The 16,977-nt window shown below is 48.6% G+C and overlaps 1 protein-coding gene across 3 annotated transcripts in view; it reads left to right on the top strand.

Annotated features, from left to right (window-relative positions):
• APBA1 (amyloid beta precursor protein binding family A member 1) overlaps positions 1 to 9,282 on the top strand; it is a 236,225-nt gene extending 226,943 nt beyond the window's left edge. For all 3 annotated transcript variants that reach the window (XM_027105722.1, XM_027105720.1, XM_027105723.1), the window contains 3 exons: positions 4,381 to 4,500; positions 6,454 to 6,594; positions 7,378 to 9,282. In XM_027105722.1, the coding sequence (XP_026961523.1) occupies positions 4,381 to 4,500; positions 6,454 to 6,594; positions 7,378 to 7,449 (333 nt within the window). In that variant the 3' untranslated portion in view covers positions 7,450 to 9,282. The remainder of the gene's footprint in view (positions 1 to 4,380; positions 4,501 to 6,453; positions 6,595 to 7,377) is intronic.
• Positions 9,283 to 16,977: the final 7,695 nt, after the last annotated feature.

Consider the following 16,977-nt stretch of genomic DNA (forward strand, 5'->3'; position numbering starts at 1 on the left):
TGCGTGGTCTGGTTGTTTCAGATTTGCCATCTCTCTGGGCTTCGTCTTGCAGCAGATATCCCCAGTCTAGAAATTCTTTCACTGAGGGACAAATCAGCATCTTAAATCAATGTACACAAAAGAACCCACCGGAGCGATGTGGACTTTTTAGGTAACAGAGAAAATACAGTCATTCTCTTGCTTTTCAGGAGCTCTCCAAGGTCTTCCTGTATCTCACAGACATACCTGAACAACCCCAGTGTTTCATAGGTGCAAACATTTAAAGCGGGTAGCTCTATCTGGAGGGTTGTGTTTCTGACAACATGCTCCTTATTTTCATCATCCTTTGCTCTTGTTTCCCACACACTCCTGGTCTTGTAGTTTGTGATGTGGGGAGAGAAAGGGGAATGGACTCTGGCTGCCCTGCCTGTGCCCGCAGCCCTCCCCTGAGCTCCCGGAGGCCTGGCTCCACCAACTCCCAGCGCCTAACACATGTGTTGGCACATTGCAGGTGATCCATACATATCTACTGATTGAGTGATAAAGAGGGGGCTCTCAAGGGAAAAAGAAATATATGCACGAATGGTATCTGAGCAACACCCCCGAAAGAGAAGCCGATTTGTAATGTTAGAAATAGCTGTTTCTGAGCATGATGGTTGAGATGTGGTGTTGTCAGCAGACATGCTTAGGAAAGAATAAAAATGCATAACAAGGGCTGAGATCATAGCAATTAGAAGTGGAAGAGCTCTTAGTAGGTTTCAGCATTTGTTTTGAAGATGTGGAGACTGAGGTAGAAGGTGGAATAGAGGGTCTAAGGCCCTCCGGGCTGTGGTGGAGGAAACACAGCTGCAGCCCAGGTCTCCTGACCAAGCAGAGGCCTCTTCACCCAGCCCCGCTGGTCCCACTGTTAGGGGAAGAATTCCAGCACATTCCCGTGGGCATGGGTGACGGGACCTGCTACTGTGCGGGAGGCCCGGACCTCCGCAGACTTCCTTCCTTCCCCCCAGGAGAATCGCCCTCGGCACATTCTGTCGCTCTCATTTGAAAACATGTCTTGAACCGGAGAAGTTTCCTAGAGCTGTTTCAGAAACCACGGAGGGATGCTGGTAACAGCTGCCTGCAAGTGCACACACGTCACCACAAGCCAAATCACAGCCGCTGGGAGGCTCCAGTCCTGCAGAAAACAGCAAGTCAGGAGACTGAGGAAACAGCTGGGGGTGGGGAATTAAACTGACCTCCTCAAAACTCACACGTTGAGAGCACAAGCTGGAATCACCCAAAGGAAGTGGGGCAGCCAGGGAGCCAGAGCCCTGAAGTCTCGCCAGGTAGGCGAGTAAACTAAAAACACGGCCCCATGCAAGGCTGGGCGAAAAGGTTGGGGGCCCAGCTTCATCCTTCTGTCACTCTCCCTGGCTTCTCTGTCCAGTAGGCTTTACTCATGAATAACACACACCCTCCCATTATCTATATGGGGAATCATGGTGTAGGCGAAAATGCTCTGGGTTTGAATACAAATAGACCTGGGACAGAATCTTGCTGTGGGTGAACTTGGGTGAGTGGTGAAGCCGCAGTTTCCTGCTCTATAAAATGGGCATAATTAGAGCTGCCAGTTTGTCAAGGAGATTAAAGGAGACAGCTCCTGTGACTCCAGGTCGGTGCCCGGCAAGAGTCAGTGTGCAGTGACAGGTGGTTTGGCTAGTTTCGTCATCAGGATGGGTTTTAATGGACAGTGACCTTAGGGGTGCTCACACACATGGGGGTGGCTGACTGAGCACCAGGCCAACTGGCTCTCTGTCACCCTCCCCCTGGCATGGCTAGCCCATGCTCTCATGGAGCACACTGGCCACAGGTATGAGTAGTGAACTGACATCTTTGACTCTGATCATCCCTGAGTGCATGTGAGTTCATTGTTCTGCGGCAGTGGTCTGTACCAGTTCTCAAAAATGGAGTGTATCGCCAGGAAGTGTGTATCAAGTCATCGGGAAGACTCATTAACACACAGATTGTTGAGTCCTACCCCTGGAGTTTCTGATTCTGTAGGTCTGGGTGGACCCCAGACTCTTGCTTTTTTTTTTAATTGAAGTATAGTTGACTTGCAATGTTTTGTTAGTTTTAGGTGTACAGCACAGTGATTCATTTATCCATATGTGTGTGTGTGTGTGTGTGTATACATTCGTTTTCGGATTCTTTTCCCTTATAGGCTATTACAAAATATTGGGTATAGTACCCTGTGCTATACAGTAGGTCCTTGTTGGTTATCTATGTTATGTATATAGTAGTGCGTATATGTTAATCCCAGCCTCCTAATTTACCCCCTGCCCCCACCCTGCATTTCTAACGAAAGTGTCCTGGTGCTGCTGGTGTGGGGTGTCCCCACTTTGAGGACCTGTTGGCCGAGCATAGGGGCCAAAAAAGCCCCTAGCCATCCCTCAGTCTAGAGTGTATCCTCATTACTTAGAAGCGAAAGGTGTGTGGGTCCCTCCTGCCACTCAGAGGGGCAAGTTACACTCTTGCCACAAATTCTGTGGGCACCAAAGTCATCTAACACCACTTTCACCTCTCTGCTTGCCAAGGTGCTTGTGAGGAAGGCAGAGGCTCCCTTATCCCCGTCCGGACCCCACTGAGCCTCAGACGAGGCAGGTTTAATGTCCACGTCTGCGTCCTCATCCGTAAACTGTGAAGCAGAAGTCCTGACCTCCCGCAGAGAGAGTGTTTGCAGACTGGTCAGAGGGTGACAGTTGGCCACAGTGGTTGTGGAATTTACAGATTTCTATTTATAGACTAAGAGGGCTGAAATGGATTTGTCATTGTCCTCCCGGGCCTCTCTTTCCACTTCGCCGATAGAGGGCACACACTAGACCGGTCTGTGAATTGATGGGGCAGGGGGGTGAGGGGGGCATCTCCAGGGGATATGACGGACTTGGTGGAATAGAGCCTACCTTTGCCTGTCCCTCCTCTGCTGGTGGAGAGGCTGTCCACTCACCCCACAGTACCGTCTTTTAGAAAGAGCTTCTCCCCTCAGCTCTGGCCCTTTGGAGGAGTGGACCTTGGCAGGCCTGGCGCTGTTTCCCAATCAGCTGGCCTCGCGAGCTGGGAGTGCAGTGGGACAGGCATCAGACGGGAGTGCTGAGTTCTCCCCGCCTCAGCTCTCAAAGCAGGGCCTCCAGCCACAAGCGGTGTGGTCTCTCTACGCTGGCCCTTTCCCTGTGTGCCGTGATGGAAGCGGGCTGGAAAGCACCTGCTGTTGGCCATTTGGTCTGGACCATCTGGCAAGTGGGAGTTGCCTGAGGCAGAGCACGCAGGCTGGGGAGATGTCGGGGGGCGGGGAGAGTTCATTTCGGGACTGAATTACCTTTGTCTGGCACCTTCCTCTTGGGTGAGGCTCACAAGTCGGTGGCGGGACCAGCAGGAGAAGCAGCTTCCCACCGCCTGAATGAGAAAAAGCGTAGCTTTCTGATGATTTTCTAGGGGTTCTCCTGTGCAGACCCGGGCTCTGGTCCCTGCTGAGCGTGTGTTCAAGGGGCAGGAAGACAGGCCTGAGCTCCGCTTAGATCAGAGTGGGGTGAAGGAAGCTCTCTAAATAGGCTCAGAAACCAGATGGAGTCCCTCTTTATCTTTAAAAACCAATTTTGCCTCTGTACTCCATTCCAAGTTTGAGGGAGGGACGAGTTACCAGGGAGCATGAAATCGGAGATGACCATTAAGCCCTATTTCCTCCTACTTCCCTCTCCACCAGCGCTGGTCCTACCACCCTATTCATTCTCCCAAGGAGGCCTTCACTGACTGCAGTCCTGCCTCTGTGCCCTGCTTCCCCCCAGATGCTCGTGGGAATGTCGATAAACTGTAGAATCCCTAACAGGCAGAGAGAATGGGGAAGCAGGACCACCAGGGGCGAGAGACAGCAAGCCCTGATGAACTGGGCTGTTGTGTGAATTAGTTGTCCTTTGTTAGAAAAGGAGGAATTGCTACGAGTATGCGTTTCAGAGAAAAAGTTCCTTTCGTGCTTGTCTCCCACCTGACCAGGAGAGAGAGACTGTGCCTCCTTCATCTTTCAAGCCAAAATGCACACGTGGCAGTTTTCCTCTTAGCTGCACAGACGATCGCCTTTTTCAGATGCCTTGAATGCAGCCCGTTTCCCCAAATGAAGACATTGCCCACAGAAACTGGTCTCTGCGTGGGCTAAAAGGGCTCCACGTAAACCTAACGGTTTTCTCCCCTAGGTTGACAGAATCTAGCTTGGACTCTCCGACGCAGGCGCTATCAGGCTGGACGCGGGGCACTGTGGAGTCAACGAAAAAAACCGAGGCTCCGTGCAGCATCTTTTGCCTTTGGTGCCGTCTGCATTTCTCTCTTGTTGGCATCAATGGTCATCGAATCCCCTGTGCTTTATTCACATTTCAGGGCTTGAAGAATCAGGCCCGGGTCAAGCTGAATATCGTGAGGTGTCCCCCAGTGACCACCGTGTTGATCAGGAGACCAGACCTTCGCTACCAGCTGGGGTTCAGTGTCCAGAACGGAATCGTAAGTGCAACCCCACACCTTTTCCAAACGTCTGACACACGAAACCGCGGCCCAGGGTTTGGGTTTTGGGGCTGTTCTTGAAAGCTGGTCATTTTCCAGAAAGAATCCAGCAAGGAAGGGACGAATGGTTGAAGGCAGACTCACTTCCTCCATGGGCAGAGAATTCTGTGCCTTCTGTGGGGGAAGAGAGGGACCCTCCCAGATCCATGTGCCCCAGAGCCCAGCGACTCTGTGATGCGCAGGGTGACCCTCCCAGCTGCCAGCTTGAGATAGTTTGAGGTACGCACCTACCCAACCGCCCCCAGCCAGCAGCTTCCCAGGGCAGTGGGCGAAGAACCCTGGGGGCTGGGCTTCCAAACCCTTGGTGATACCAGTGCAGCCCAGGCTGAGAACGCAGCCCTGTGGGTTATGCCTGAATGATCTCTGCCTTGCCTTTTTAACCTGAATTTGGCACTTGGGAGATAAAGAGTATTTTCATCACCTGGATGTCTGCCTTCAAATACTTCCTTTTTTTTTCCCCTTTATTGTGATAAAACATACACAACATTAAGTTTGCCATTTAAACCATTTTTAAGCATACAGTTCAGTGCCTTTAAGTACATTCCAAAAGTGGTTGTGTCCATCAGTGCTATTTCCAGAACTTTTTCTTCATCCCAAACACAAACTCCATAGTCAAGACTACTCCCTTTTTGTCCTGGTTTGCCTTGTTCTGGACTCATAGTAGTTCTGGGCTTTGGTGACAAATCTGTAACCTTCTTGATATTATAGATTTTGGATGTGCCCTCCTTCTCTCTGCATTCATCTTTGCAGATAGAAAAGCCCTATTCTTTTTCCTCCCTTAATTTTTTTTTTTATAAATTTATTTTATTTATTTATTTTTGGCTGCGTTGGGTCTTCGTTGCCACGCACGGGCTTTCTCTAGCTGCGGCGAGCGGGGGCTACTCTTCGCTGCGGTGCGTGGGCTTCTCAATGCGGTGGCTTCTCGTTGCGGAGCACGGGTTCCAGGCGTGCGGCCTTCAGTAGTTGTGGCTCGCGGGCTCTAGAGTGCAGGCTCAGCAGTTGTGGCGCACGGGCTTAGTTGCTCTGCGGCATGTGGGATCTTCCCCGACCAGGGATCGAACCTGTGTCCCCTGCATTGGCAGGCAGATTCTTAACCACTGCCCTGCCAGGGTAGTCCCCTGCATAGGCTTTTAAAGAAAGGTACAGTCAGGAGTGAAAAAGTCAGCTCTGTAAATTCAAACCATGTTCTTTTGGGAAATTCCGATTGCTTTGTGTGTGAGGTAGGGGTGGCTATAGCCTGCAGCACTGAGCCCAGAGCCCTCCCCCAGCCTGCAGCCTCTGCCCGCCGCAGTGCCTGGCTGCACTGAGACGACAACCAGCCATGTTATCATTTCTGCCAGAGGGAGTTTGAACAAGAACCACTGAGTTGGGACAGCCAAAGGGAGCTTCTGCCTTCTAGCTGGCCACACTTTGGAACACGAAGTGGGATTCTAGCAGGTTCTAGCCCCATTTTAACTCAGGTAACTGTGACCCTAAAAAGTGGGCTGCTAGCATTACACAGTTCAGTGTTTGAGTCCCAGATAATACTAAACTGTGTTACACAGGCTGACAGTTTGAAAACATTGGCAGCTCTGTGACAGGCCCAAACAGCTTTTTTTTACCAAGACCGAGCTGGGATGAAAAGTACTCAGAATTCACTGTGCCGCGAAATCCAGTGACGTGCTGCGTCCCCTGTGCAGAGTGCGAGAACAAGGGGGCCATCTGGGCATCCAGAGTCCTAGCTCTTATAAAAAGAAACGGAGATGTAAATGTCCACAGCCTGACCATGGCAGCTCCTCAGAGATGACAGTGCTGGGGATGGGGGATTCTAGAAAAGATAGTCTCCCACCCCCACCCAGTTCCCTAGCAGGCGATGCAGGCCAGGGTGGGTAACTTGGCCTTTGACTCTGATAGATCTGCAGCCTCATGCGAGGGGGAATAGCGGAGAGAGGAGGTGTCCGCGTGGGACATCGCATCATTGAAATCAACGGGCAGAGCGTGGTCGCCACCCCACACGAGAAGATCGTGCACATCCTCTCCAATGCTGTTGGGGAGGTAAGGGAGAGTCGGGGGCTGGGGGTCCCCCTGGTGCGCTCGCCCCCTCCACGAAGCCCTCCTGAGTGTCCTTCCCTGTCCTCAGCACACCTCCACACTGAACAGTCTGTCTCGGACCAGAATTTAAACCTGGTAACGAGTGGTTATCTTAGAGCTGCTCCTCAAAATCCCGTCACGTCACCCTCAGCCTTCTCCTCTGGCATCACTTGCCCACCTCCTCTTTTTAGTTCTCCAATCTGGGCATCTTCTCGCCATAGCTGCCCAAGTTCTCTCCATTTTTCCCAGCTAATCCTGCCAAATGTGCCTGGAAGATTTTAAGTCAGATTCAAATCTAATCAACAGCTCCCCAGAGACAGTTCCCTGGTATGGCTGGGCAGGGGTCAGAACAGCTCTTCTGGGGCTGATTTCCTGCCGGGGGGAGGGAGGGAGGCAGGAGCAGCAAAACCCCACAGCAGTCCTACTGTTTTAAGGGTTTTGTCCTTTTGAAAAAACAAAAACAAAAAAACAGGCCTGGTGAGAGCAAGAGCTTTTGGGAAATAAACCAACTTACCTGGTTTTCATTGTCCACTCTCTGTCAACCCTAACTTTTTAGAAGCCCATGGATTCCGTACTTCCTGGAGGCCACTTGGGTCAGGCCCCTGTTAGGAATGGTGGGGGGATGAGGGGTGTACCTTCAAAGGCGTCCCACGGCAAGAGGTGCCGCCTCTCCCGCTAGCCCTGGAGCAGTGCCCACACAGCTCTCAGAGCCTCAGTCCCCCCGCTAAAGTGCGTTTTTGCCCTCAGATTCACATGAAGACGATGCCGGCTGCCATGTACAGACTGCTGACGGCCCAGGAACAGCCCGTCTACATCTGAAGCCATGCCCCCGCCCCCGGGCAGCATGCATGGAGGACTCTCCTCACTTGTGGTTGTGTTTCTCGTGCTACATCTGTGTGCCCACTGAGACATTCCCCTCTCATACCCAGCACTCGGTTTGACACAGAAGGAAAAGAATCCACAGAGACCTCCTTCTCTGTCTCTCTCTAGTTTGGTTTTTTTGTTGTTTTTAGCACCAGGGAAGTTTTGTATGCACTCCCTTGAGGCTGGAGAGCAGCCAGTATCCACCCAGAATCTGCCCAGGACCATCCTGAAGGGCCCTTGGGGGTCCTGAAGAGGGTTGTCACCGCTCAGGAAGGATCTTCCCTTCCCAAGAGGTGCAGACCTCTTAGAAGGAACTCCTAGGGGTGGTGAAGAAGCTGATTCAGCAGTGCCTATGATCCAACCACTGATCTCTGCTCTCTTCCAGTCAATTTCTGGGAATATGGTAGTAACAGGGAGGACCAGCCCGTGTCTTTACGGATATGCCTGCCCACCATGTACATGGGGCATCATACATTATTTCTGCCCAGAATTTCTGAGCCAACCTTATGCCTCTTCTGTAGTTTTAGTTTCAACATAATTGTGTTTTCTAATGCAAACCTTTTCACCCAGGATAGAAGGGGAACTGCCGTGGACAAGAATACCTTCGTGTTGCAGAGAACTGGGCGATTCCCAGGGCACCCTGGTTTCCCAAGGTTAGCAACCATTAGCTAAACGCAGGCAGGTGCTTCCTGCCTCCTACATCACACGTACGTACACGGTCTCACTTGCATATATTTCAGCCTTCCCTCCTCCCTTCCGCCAGTGAGGTACCCAGAGCCCCTGGAAAACCCACGTCACCTCCATGTGAGGCCCCTTCCCCCAGCAGGTGAGGCCTGCAGGGACTGGTGAGCCCTGTCTGGAGAGAACCGCCCCTCTGAGGCTGAGGCCTGGCCCTGCCAGCACCGCCTTGGCTAGAAGTGTTCTGGTGGACTCCCCTCGTGCCTCCACCCGACACACACATCCCACACTGGGAGTCTGGGAGCGATGGACTGTTCCTCTTGAAGATGAGGCCCGGTGGAATCATGTTATGCTTCCTGGCCCAAGGTGGGACCAGCCTTGTTCTCCACTCAGGACCATGAGGCAGGATGTGACATTTGAGGGCCCAGAACAGGATATAAACCACAAAACTAAGGGGACAATCATGACCTCAAGCGATGCCTAAGAAGCCCCAAATGTGTTCCAGAAACATCTTGCTGCCTCCTGGGCCTGAAAAAGCTTTTATTTGGTGTGGAACATTACGTGTTTTATCAGGTGCCTCATGTCCATGGGTTTTGTCTCAGTTTGGTGCAGATGTTTTAGTAATATCATGATTCTGAGCCAGTTTTCACTTACTCTTGGTCCAAAGAGCATTTTGTTTTCATGTGGGTGGGGTGTGGCTTGGATTGGTTTTTGTTTTGTTTTGCTCGTGACCTCTGCAAAGACAGGGGAAGAGAAACTAATATATTTTGTGATATTAATATAGTCCCTCTTCTCAACATCTGCGTCATTTATGTTGTGTCCATGGAAATAGGAACCCGGTGAGCACGTGTTGGATAGTATGGGTTTATATGTCGAATGGAGGGATTTCAGGGAGGGAGAAAGTGAATATGAAAAGGTTGGGAACAAGATACTTGTGCCAGAGAGCTGTGTGGTCAGTGCCCCTGGGATCTCTGTGCCATCTTGAGTTTTCTGCTTAGAGTCAGGAAAGCCGGTTGTTTCAGTGGCGTCAGTGGCTGGACTCCCAGTGTGACCGTGGGACAGGCCCTGCTGAAGAGTGGCTGTGCTGCCCGCATGTCCCCTTTAGGAAGGGGCTGCCCCTTCTCCGGGCTGGGCAGTCTGGGACCCCTGGATGACTTTTGAGGACACTTAGCTGAATGCTGCTGGGAGACCAGCCCCAAGGCTGACCCACTGCAAACGTGAGGAGCCGGGAACCTCAGCTCCATTTACCAAACCGTAGTGTCTGATGACATATAATTAAATACTAAAGAGGCCTAAGTTCATCTTTCCTTTGCCAGAAGGAGCGGGTAAAGTAGGAATGAAGCGTTCTGGGTGGTATTTTCAGGCATGAGGAGCCTTGGGGAGTCACTGGAGAGAGGCTCATGCCATCTGCTCCCAGGGTGACCGCTTGAGCCGCCTGCCCGAGGGCCCATTCCGAGCCCCCGCAATCGGCCAGGGGACGGGAACCCCACCAGCATGTCCCTGGGCAGCCTCCCACATAATTATATAAGGCTCTTCACCCAAAGGAGAGAAGAGACAGAATATACTTTCTATTGCTACTGCACAAAAATCTTGGGAAGTTTGACAGGTGCTGAAAAGGCCAGTGTGGTGAACTCTCCTAGAAGGCTAACATTTCAGCATAAGATTACCCACCACGTACCTCTGTGTTCGTAAAAGTGGCTCCTCACGCCCAGATAGCGAATGTTTCCGGAGCTTGGTCCAGGTTCAGAGGGCTGTAGTGTATTCTTTTCCCTGCTTCCACTGGATGGAGGGAATCAGCCCACCTTTGGAAGTTAACCAAGGAGCCAGAATCTTAATAGTAACTGTTTTTGGAAGTCCCACGGGAAGTGGTGGTCTGTTTCCCTTCTGACATCCCAGTATATATAGTTACATATGTAAATATCTGAAATAGTTACATATGTAAATATCTGAAACCCCATGTAATGGGGAAGACTATGTACAGAACAGCCTTCCCAAACATGGCCCCGGGCAGAAAGCCACTCTTGCCACTTGGCTAGGACATGCTGGTGACTCAGCTTTGGGGACAGATTCCTAGATCCGTCGACCCCTCCTGGTCCAGCCAGGATGCACCAGAACCCACCCTGCCTCTGCCTTCTCAAATGTGAGCATTTCAGGGAGCCACCATCAGCCTTGGGTTCACGAGAGGACGAAGCCCCCAGAGACCAATGCCTGGAGCCTGCTCCCCTCACTGGAGCGGCTCCTCCAGGCCTGGAGCCCATCACGGGGCACTGGACTCCGAGTCCCTGCAGCCGGGTCTGCTTTCTGAACATTGCCCATCAGCACTGGCCTCAGAGAGTCCCAGAGTAACCTACTACCTCCCCATCACTCCCACCACCCCTTTTCACACCCGTCACCCCGTCCGCATGCAGAAGAGACCCACCCACAAGCCCTTCTTGGGTCCCTCAGCCCAGCGGTGAGGCTGTTAACAATGTTTACAACCAAGGGCACCTCCTCTTAGGTGTGTTTACTCTCCCACTTACATGGCCACTTGCTGGTTTGAGTTTCATGTCTGTCTGCTCCTTCCCTGGTTGAGTCCGACTTGAGCACACGACACTGATCTTACGTCCCGACCCTCCATCAAGGCAGTCGTGAGGACCGTGTGGGAAGGAAATTCCGTGTACATATTCAGCAGTCCCTAGAGTATGAACTTGTACTATTGTTCTGTAAAGAGGGTGAAATAGAGCTTATTGTAAAGCGCTGGGAGAAGTATAGTATTGTATTTGTAACAATATGGTTCTTTGTATACACAAAACTCAATGATCTCTATATATAAATATAAATAAATATATAAATAAGATCTATATACACGTGAGCCTGGAATGTTGATGCCGCACACCCACTGAATGTACTTCCTCTGACAGTCTGGTCACCGGGCTGGCCCTCCCTCCCCTCCTCCATACCGTTTTGGGGGTTGTGATGTATTTAATGTGTTCTCTTCCTTTATTTAACTGAACGCTAATGTCTGTAAGAGTTGCTGCAACAATAAACAAGAACTTCACCTCTTGGCCTGGGCTGAGTGTCTTAACTGTTTCGGGGGAGGGACAAAACTGTAAGTGGGGGAAAGATGTCGTCGTCCCAAAAGGCCACCTCCTACCCATCCCGTGGGACCTGCTCAAAGCCCAGAAACCATTTCCTAAACGGACAGGTTCTGTGAAACCAACACAGCTGTAAAACACAATAGGCTGTGTCTTTTTGAATTACGGTTTTCTCAGGGTATGTGCCCAGTAGTGGGATTGCTGGCTCGTATGGTACTTCTATTTTTAGTTTTTTAAGGAACCTCCATACTGTTCTCCATAGTGGCTGTATCAATTTACATTCCCACCAACAGTGCAAGAGGGTTCCCTTTTCTCCACACCCTCTCCAGCATTTGTTGTTTGTAGATTTTCTGATGATGTCCATTCTGACTGGTGTGAGGTGACACCTCATTGTAGTTTTGGTTTGCTTTTCTCTAATAATTGGTGATGTTGAGCATCTTTTCACTTACCTCTTGGCCATCTGTATGTCTTCTTTGGAGAGATGTCTGTCTAGGTCTTCTGCCCATCTCTGGATTGGGTTGTTTGTTTTTTGGACATTGAGCTGCATGAGCTGTTTGTATATTTTGGAGATTAATCCTTTGTCCGTTGATTCATTTGCAAATATTTTCTCCCATTCTGAGGGTTGTCTTTTCATCTCGTTTATAATTTCCTTTGCTGTGCAAAAGCTTTTAAGTTTCATTAGGTCCCATTTATTTATTTTTTGTTTTTATTTCTATTTCTCTAGGAGGTGGGTCAAAAAAGATCTTGCTGCAATTTATGTCAAAGAGTGTTCTGCATATATTTTCCTCTAAGAGTTTTATTGTGTCTGGCCTTATATTTAGGTCCTTAATCCATTTGGAGTTTATTTTTGTGTATGGTGTTAGGGAGTGTACTAATTTCATTCTTTTACATATAGCTGTCCAGTTTTCCCAGCACCACTTATTGAAGAGGCAGTCCTTTCTCAATTGTATATCCTTGCCTCCTTTGTCATAGGTTAGTTGACAGTAGGTGCGTGGGTTTATCTCTGGGCTTTCTATCCTATTCCATTGATCTATATTTCTGTTTTTGCGCCACTACAATACTGTCTTGATTGCTCTAGCTTTGTAGTATATTCTGAAGTCAGGGAGTTTGACTCCTCCAGCTCCATTTTTTTTTTCCTCAAGATTGCTTTGACCATTCAGGGTCTTCTGTGTCTCCATACGAATTTTAAGATTTTTTGTTCTAGTTCTGTGAAAAATGCCATTGGTAATTTGATAGGGAGTGCACTGAATCTGTACATTGCGTTGGGTAGTATACTCATTTTCACAATATTGATTCTTCCAATCCAAGAACGTGGTATATCTCTCCATCTGTTTGTGTCTTCTTTGATTTCTTTCATCAGTGTTTTATAGTTTTCTGAGTACAGGTCTTTTACCTCCTTAGGTAGGTTTATTCCTAGGCATTTTTATTCTTTTTGTTGCAGTGGTGAATGGGGTTGTTTCCTTAATTTCTCTTTCTGATCTTTCGTTGTTAGTGTATAGGAATGCAAGAGATTTCTGTGCATTAATTTTGTATCCTGCAACTTTACCAAATTCATCGATTAGCTCTAGTAGTTTTCTGGTGGCTGTGTATAGTATCATGTCATCTGCAAACAGTGACAGTTTTACTTCTTCTTTTCCAATTTGGATTCCTTTTATTTCTTTTTCTTCTCTGATTGCCATGACTAGGACTTCCAAAACTATGTTGAGTAATAATGGCATATATCCAGAGAAAACCATAATTCAAAAAGACACATGCACCCCAATGTTTACTGTAACACTGTTTACAATAGGCAGGTTATGGAAGCAACCTAAATGTCCATCGACAGATGAACGGATAAAGAAGTTGTGGTACATATATACAATGGAATATTAGCCATAAAAAGGAACGAAGTTGAGTCATTTGTAGAGATGTGGATGGACCTAGAGACTGTCATATATAGTGAAGTAAGTCAGAAAGAGAAAAACAAATATATTAACGCATATTTGTGGAATCTAGAAAAATGGTACAGATGCACTGGTTTGCAAGGCAGAAATAGAGACAAAGATGTAGAGGACAAACATATGGACACCAAGGGGGGAAAGGGGGGCATGGGATGAACTGGGAGATTGGGATTAATGTATATACACTAATACATATAAAATAGATAACTAATGAGAACCTGCTGTATAGAAACTAACACAACATTGTAAAAGAACTATACCCCAATAAAAAATAAATTCATCTGTATACCACAACTCAGAAAACTTACGTATAAGAGGAAAAAAAAAAACCTAATAGGCTGTGTCACCTGTTAAAGCCGATACTCCACAGTCTTGTCAGCCTCCCTGGAGTACTCTGAATGGGAGAGAGGAGCCCTCTGGACTTCTAAGGGAAGGAAGAGAAATAGAGGTTAATTACCTCCCTCAAGAAATGTCCAATAGGGGAGGTAGCCTTGGTTAAGTGGATAGTGGAAGGGAAGCTCTGCCCTGTCCCGTTTCCCCCACTTGGCCTGGCTGAAGGCTCTTGTGGTGCTCTCTACAATTCTGCTTTTTAAGCTTGCTGGGCATGACTTCCCTGCTGCCAATGATGGGCTCGGGGCACCCAGTTCCCCAACACAGAGTATCTAGCCATGTTTCTAAAGCAAAATGCCCTTAATGCTTCTCCTCTATGGACACAACTGCCCAGTCTTCCCTCTATAAAGCCTAGTCCCAGCTCCTGAGGGTCCATGAGTTAGGGCTGCTGAAAGAATGTGGCCATTCTGGCTGTCCTGCAGCCTGTGTCCATTCTGGCTGTCATGCAGCCTGGCCCCAGGGGCTCCCTCCCCTCCTTTCTCCCCTCTCACAGAAGGCAGATCTCACCACATAGGATGCCTGCTGTCAAGGAAATCAGAAAGAAAACACATCTTACTGATGTGTGGAGAAGTTACAACTTGGAAAATGACCAACAGCCTGTCTTTAAGTACCTTCTATGTGCCAGACACTGTTCCAGCACTTTACACAGATTAACTCAGTTAATCCTCACAGCACCTGAAAGAGGTAGATGCCACTAGTATGCCCATTTTGTCGATGAGGAAACTGAGGCACAGAGAATTCAAGGACTTACGTTTATTTTTCCAACGGCTCCCAACTGTGCTAGGACTTCCCGTTCTGTCACAGCTGATGAACTCATCATTATACTTTTTGGTCTCTTGGTTCTTACACTGTTTTCTTTCCAGGTTTCTATCTTTTGCAAACCTCAATTCCTATTCAATCAAAGCTGCCTCACCTCTTAAAGACTTAAACGTAAGACATGACACCATAAAACTCCTAGAAGAGAACATAGGCAAAACATTCTCTGATGTAAATCGTACCAATGTGCTCTTAATTTGGTCACCCAAGGCAACAGAAATAAAAACAAAAATAAACAAATGGGACCTAATCAAACTTACAAGTTTTTGCACGACAAAGGAAACCATAAACAGAACAAAAAGACAACCTACAGAATGGGAGAAAATATTTGCAAACAATGCGACCAACAAGGGCTTAATTTCCAAAATATACAAACAGCTCATACACCTCAACAACAAGAAACCAAACAACCCTATCCAAAAATGGGCTGAAGACCTAAACAGACACTTCTCTGAAGAAGCAATACAGATGGCCAATAGGCACATGAAAAGATGCTCAACATCACTAATTATTAGAGAAATGCAAATCAAAACTGCAGTGAGGTACCACCTCACACCAGTCAGAATGGCCATCATTAAAAAGTCTACAAACAACAAATGCTGCAGAGGGTGTAGAGAAAAGGCAACCCTCCTAACTGCTAGTGGGAATGTAAGTTGGTGCAGCCACTGTGGAAAACAGTATGGAGGTTCCTCAGAAAACTAAAAATAGAGTTACCATATGATCCAGCAATCCCACTCCTGGGCATATATCCAGATAAAACTATAATTCAAAAAGATACATGCACCCCTATGTTCATAGCAGCACTATTCACAATAGCATAGACATGGAAACAACTTAAATGTCCATCAACAGATGAATGGATAAAGATGTGGTATATGTATATAATGGAATACTACTCAGCCATAAAAAAAGAACAAAATGGGGCTTCCCTGGTGGCTCAGTGGTTAAAAATCCACCTGCCAATGCAGGGGTCATGGGTTCGAGCCCTGGTCCAGGAAGATCCCACATGCCTTGGAGCAACTAAGCCCGTGTGCCACAACTACTGAGCCTGCACTCTAGAGCCCACGAGCCACAACTACTAAAGCCTGCCCGCCTAGAGCCCGTGCTCCGCAACAAGAGAAGCCACCACAATGAGAAGCCCACGCACCGCAACGAAGAGTAGCCCCTGCTCACCGCAACCAGAGAAAAGCCTGCATGCAGCAATGAAGACCCAAAGCAGCCAAAAAATAAAATAATAAATTTATTTTAGAAAAAGAACAAAATAATGCCATTTTCAGAAACATGGATGCAACTAGAGATTATCATACTAAGTGAAGTAAGTCAGAAAGAGAAAGACAAATACCATATGCTATCACTTCTACATGGAATCTAAAATATGACACAAATGAACCTATCTATGAAACAGAAATAGAATCATGGACATAGAGAACAGACTGGTGTTTGCCAAGCGGGAGGGGGTTGGGGAAGGATGCAGTGGGAGGTTGGGGTTAGCAGATGTAAGCTATTATAGAATGGATAAAGAACAAGATCCTACTGTAGAGCACAGAGAACTATATTCAGTATCCTATGATAAACCATAATGGAAAAGAATATTTTTAAAATGTATATATGTGTATAATGGAATCACTTTGCTGTATAGTAGTTAATTATCACAACACTGTAAATCAACTATACTTCAATTAAAAAAAGAAAAGAGCTGCCCCACCTCCAGGCTAGACTTTGGCTCCAGGTTCTGGGGGCGGGGCTTAGCTTCCCCCCCCCCTCCCTCCCTCTCTGCATGACCCCTGTAAGGAAAGGTCATGGGTGGGAGCTGGGCAGAGATCTCCCAACTTTAGATGCTGGGCTTGGAAAGGTCACAGGCCTCTCCCTGTCTGGGTCCTTCTGCTGATCCAGTTCATTGACTAGGGACTCCACGTAGACAAACGGTGAGCAGTCCCCAGGCACTGGGGGTCCCTCCAGCCCTCAACCCCATCTTCCCACTGGCCCCTCAGGCCACAGTACTCTAAAGTTTACACATCCTCAACCCAATCTGTGTCCCCAGCAAGTCTGCAGCCCCCAGTCCCATCAGCCAGCAAACTCGTGTGACATCCATTTCCCTCATCCCTCAGAGGACATGTGGCCAGAGACCCTTGACCTCTCTCACTTGGCCATCCCATGAACCATGTCTCCACCAACAATGCTTTCCACCAGCCAGTCCCTCAGATAAGATGGTCACCAGTGTGCTGGGGCACCCAAACTTCACAAGTGATCCTCTTGGGGTTCGCCTCCCTTGGCTTGGGGCAGGAGAAATACTTCTTTCCTCACCCCATGAGAAGAAGGGATGTAAAGACGACCTCCTTTCCTACATTCTGCCCTCCCCCGAATGGCAGCACCCTGCCGCGATCCTCATGTCGCCAGGATGACGTGGGAGCGGCAGCTGGTGATGGATCCTCTTCTTTGGCACCTCTAAGCAAGCCCCCTGGAGGTGTGCTGTCCCCTGCGGGTGGTGTCTGCCCCCGTGGCTGAGGCTGCCTCTACCACAGATAAGACCTCATGCTTTCCCCTCTCAGCTTTTATCTCTGCTGCAACTGCAGAAGAGAGAAAAA

Source organism: Aethalodelphis obliquidens, unplaced genomic scaffold, assembly GCF_003676395.1.
Source record: "Aethalodelphis obliquidens isolate GAN/ISIS:26980383/991018 unplaced genomic scaffold, ASM367639v1 scaffold7, whole genome shotgun sequence".
NCBI classification, from domain to species: Eukaryota; Metazoa; Chordata; class Mammalia; order Artiodactyla; family Delphinidae; genus Aethalodelphis; species Aethalodelphis obliquidens.